This window comes from Lactuca saligna, chromosome 3 (assembly GCF_052625555.1).
Source record: "Lactuca saligna cultivar CGN05327 chromosome 3, ASM5262555v1, whole genome shotgun sequence".
NCBI lineage: Eukaryota > Viridiplantae > Streptophyta > Magnoliopsida > Asterales > Asteraceae > Lactuca > Lactuca saligna.
Window position 1 is genome coordinate 113649479 of NC_136419.1, and position 2809 is coordinate 113652287.

At 39.5% G+C, this 2809-nt stretch overlaps 1 protein-coding gene across 1 annotated transcript; it reads left to right on the forward strand.

The window, feature by feature from the left end:
* Positions 1 to 656: 656 nt before the first annotated feature.
* LOC145037148 (calmodulin-binding protein-like protein) lies at positions 657 to 2432 on the forward strand. Its single transcript, XM_078985740.1, has 2 exons — positions 657 to 1415; positions 1492 to 2432. Exons 1-2 carry the CDS (start codon positions 783 to 785, stop codon positions 2245 to 2247), a joined length of 1389 nt encoding a protein of 462 aa, XP_078841866.1. The 5' UTR covers positions 657 to 782; the 3' UTR covers positions 2248 to 2432.
* Positions 2433 to 2809: the final 377 nt, after the last annotated feature.

Below are 2809 nucleotides of genomic sequence, written 5' to 3' on the forward strand. Positions count from 1 at the left end.
GACTTTGTTACTCGTATCCAGATGCATGTGGCACACCACTTGGAACCCCCCCCCCCCCCCCCCCCCCCCCCAATCATTCATCTAAATCTAAATGTCAAGTGTACACGCTACGTTTCTGAAAATTGTTGCTTTCATGGTTGTTCATCGGTTACATGTGTGTGATGTGTTTTCTAGACGATGAGATTATAGGATCAAGTGGATCAGAACAATATGTTATCATATGTTAGGTTAGAGGGTGTGGCGAGTGAGAATCTTGGTAGAAAGAGATGAGAATAGAGTAAACTGTTAGGTTAGAGGGTGTGGCGAGTAAGAATCTTGGTAGAAAGAGATGAGAATAGAGTAAACGAAAGAATCAAAGAGAGAAGAGAAGAGGAGAGAGAAAGAGAGTCTTTCCCAGATTTTATATGAGAAGAGGAAAACTTTACTCCCTTACGATACGATGGGGGCGGTTGCCACCGGCCTACCATGTTAACCGCACTCTCTTATTGCACCCACTCCATGTAGTCTTACATATTTAATTTGTGAAAATGATATCTTACATCATTTTCAAACTAATCTTTTTTAAGTTATCAGTTTTAGCACGTTCACTAGATATGTCTACTTGATAAATAAAAGTATAAAAAAGTACAATGACTACAAGTCTACAACGGCATAACTCATCAAACTCATCTTAAAAGCAAGCAAGAAAGTGACAAAAACCCTTTCTATGCAAACTGCATAAAACCCAATGCTCCTTCTGTCTTCTACCTCTTTTTCCCAAATATAGATTCCCCATCCTCCCAATGGCCTCCAACCACCACCACCAATGCCACTGCCAGCCACCCAACCCCACCCCACCGACCACCACCTGCTACTGCACCATGTGTTACACCACCACTCATTATCCTTCTCCACCGCCTCCTCCACCAGACCCACTAGCCCATTGCTATTCCTCCAACCTCCACCACCATCCTCCTCCTCAAACTAATCTCCACGCGCCACCGCAGAGCCACCACAACATCCATACCCAGCACCACGGCTACTATCCTCCGCCTCCTCCCGCTGACATCCATAAAAAACATCAGCTTTTTCAAAAGTACGTTCAACAAGAAAATGTTCAAGAAAATCCACCATCAGTTGATTCAACTGTTTCCTCCCTTATCCAACGCATCGCCGCCCTTGAATCCTCCCTTCGCCGCCGCAAACAGTCTCCGGGATCATCCTCTCTCCGTAACGCGGCTGCCCGTACTATACAAATCCACTTCAGAGCATTTCTTGTACGGAGATCCGTAACCCTACGCCATTTAAAGGATCTCGCCTGTATCAAATCAGCTCTCAATAACCTTAAAGCATCCGTTTCCAATAAAACCCACTTTGATTTTCGCCTCCTTTCTCGCGAATCCATGAACTTGCTCATCAAGCTCGATGCTATTCAGGTAATACGCAACTAATATGCATTGGAAGTGATTCGATTGGCACTTTAGTAATCTGATTAGGGTTTTCAATCTGCAGGGTAGTGATCCGATGATTAGAGATGGTAGACGATCAATTAGCCGAGAACTGATTCGATTCATGGAGTTCATTGATGAAATCTCCACAGAAAGCCGTGTAATTTCAGTCAAGAATATCCGATTCAGTAAAAATGGTAAGCAATCTGTGATCTTACAGCGGGAGCACAAAATCAGGGCTTCTGGTTCTAGAGCTTTAGGTGATGATCGTGACGAAAGAAAATCTTCTGAAAATCTGAGAACACAAATTAAAAAACCCAACAGGGTTTCTTCAGTTCCCAAGGCGGAAGAAGAAAAAGTAGAAATCTTTGAGGTCGAAAACCCTAGAAAACATGGCGTTTCCCAAAGTAGAATTGGGTGTTTGTTGAAAAATCAACCTAAAGTGAAGAAAAATGTAAGCTTTGATGAAAAAGGCAATGTTTATAGAGTAATTAACAGAAAACATAGCCCTGTTTCAAGTGGCGAGAGTGATAGCAGTAATGGCGATGATGAAGAAGTCGAAGAAATTGGAGTTTCTTCAAAAGAACCTGAAATCGAAGAAGAAGATTCTTCAGAAATGAGTGAAAATGAGATGGATCCAAGAAAGAATTTGGGAACCAGAATCCATAATACAACCAACAAGAATCAGCCTGATCAAGAAGGTGATGATGAAGAAGAAGAAGAAGAAGAAGAAGATAGTTTTGTATTTTCTGCTCCATTGCCTGCAAAAATGGAGTACCGAGTTGACTCAGCAAACAATAAGCAGACTGTAAAACGTTAGAAGGAGGCATTTTGAGTTGTGATTTTCGTGTGTAACATTTGATTGTTTCTTGGTGTTGTTGCCATTGTTGTTAGGCTGTTGTTTTCATTTTTTATTGGTGTGATTGCCATTGTTGTTAGTAGGCTACTTAGGTTATGTTTTTTTTGGTCCTAATTGATTTCTAATGTAGAATTTAGCTTCATCGATATTTTGACTTGATTCATTGTAAGTCTTGTTATATGTTTTTGAAGTTCTTGCAGGTTGAAACCATAAAGATTGGTAAGTTGTGTATAATGTGATTTGATAAGATTAATGGATTGAAGGTCTTATTTAGTAAATCTGAATCATATAAAGTTTTTCTTGATGCTTGATTGAATAGACAATGATGGTGTATGATCTAACTAGATAGAAATATTTCAATCCACCATACCTAACAAATAATAATATCTTTTGATTACCACTTATGTTTTCGATTAATGAAATCATTTTGATTACTACTTATATTTTCGATTGAATAAACCAGATTGGTATGTAAGATTAATTGTTTAGTTTATATATTTAAGATACATTCACGCAAAACAAT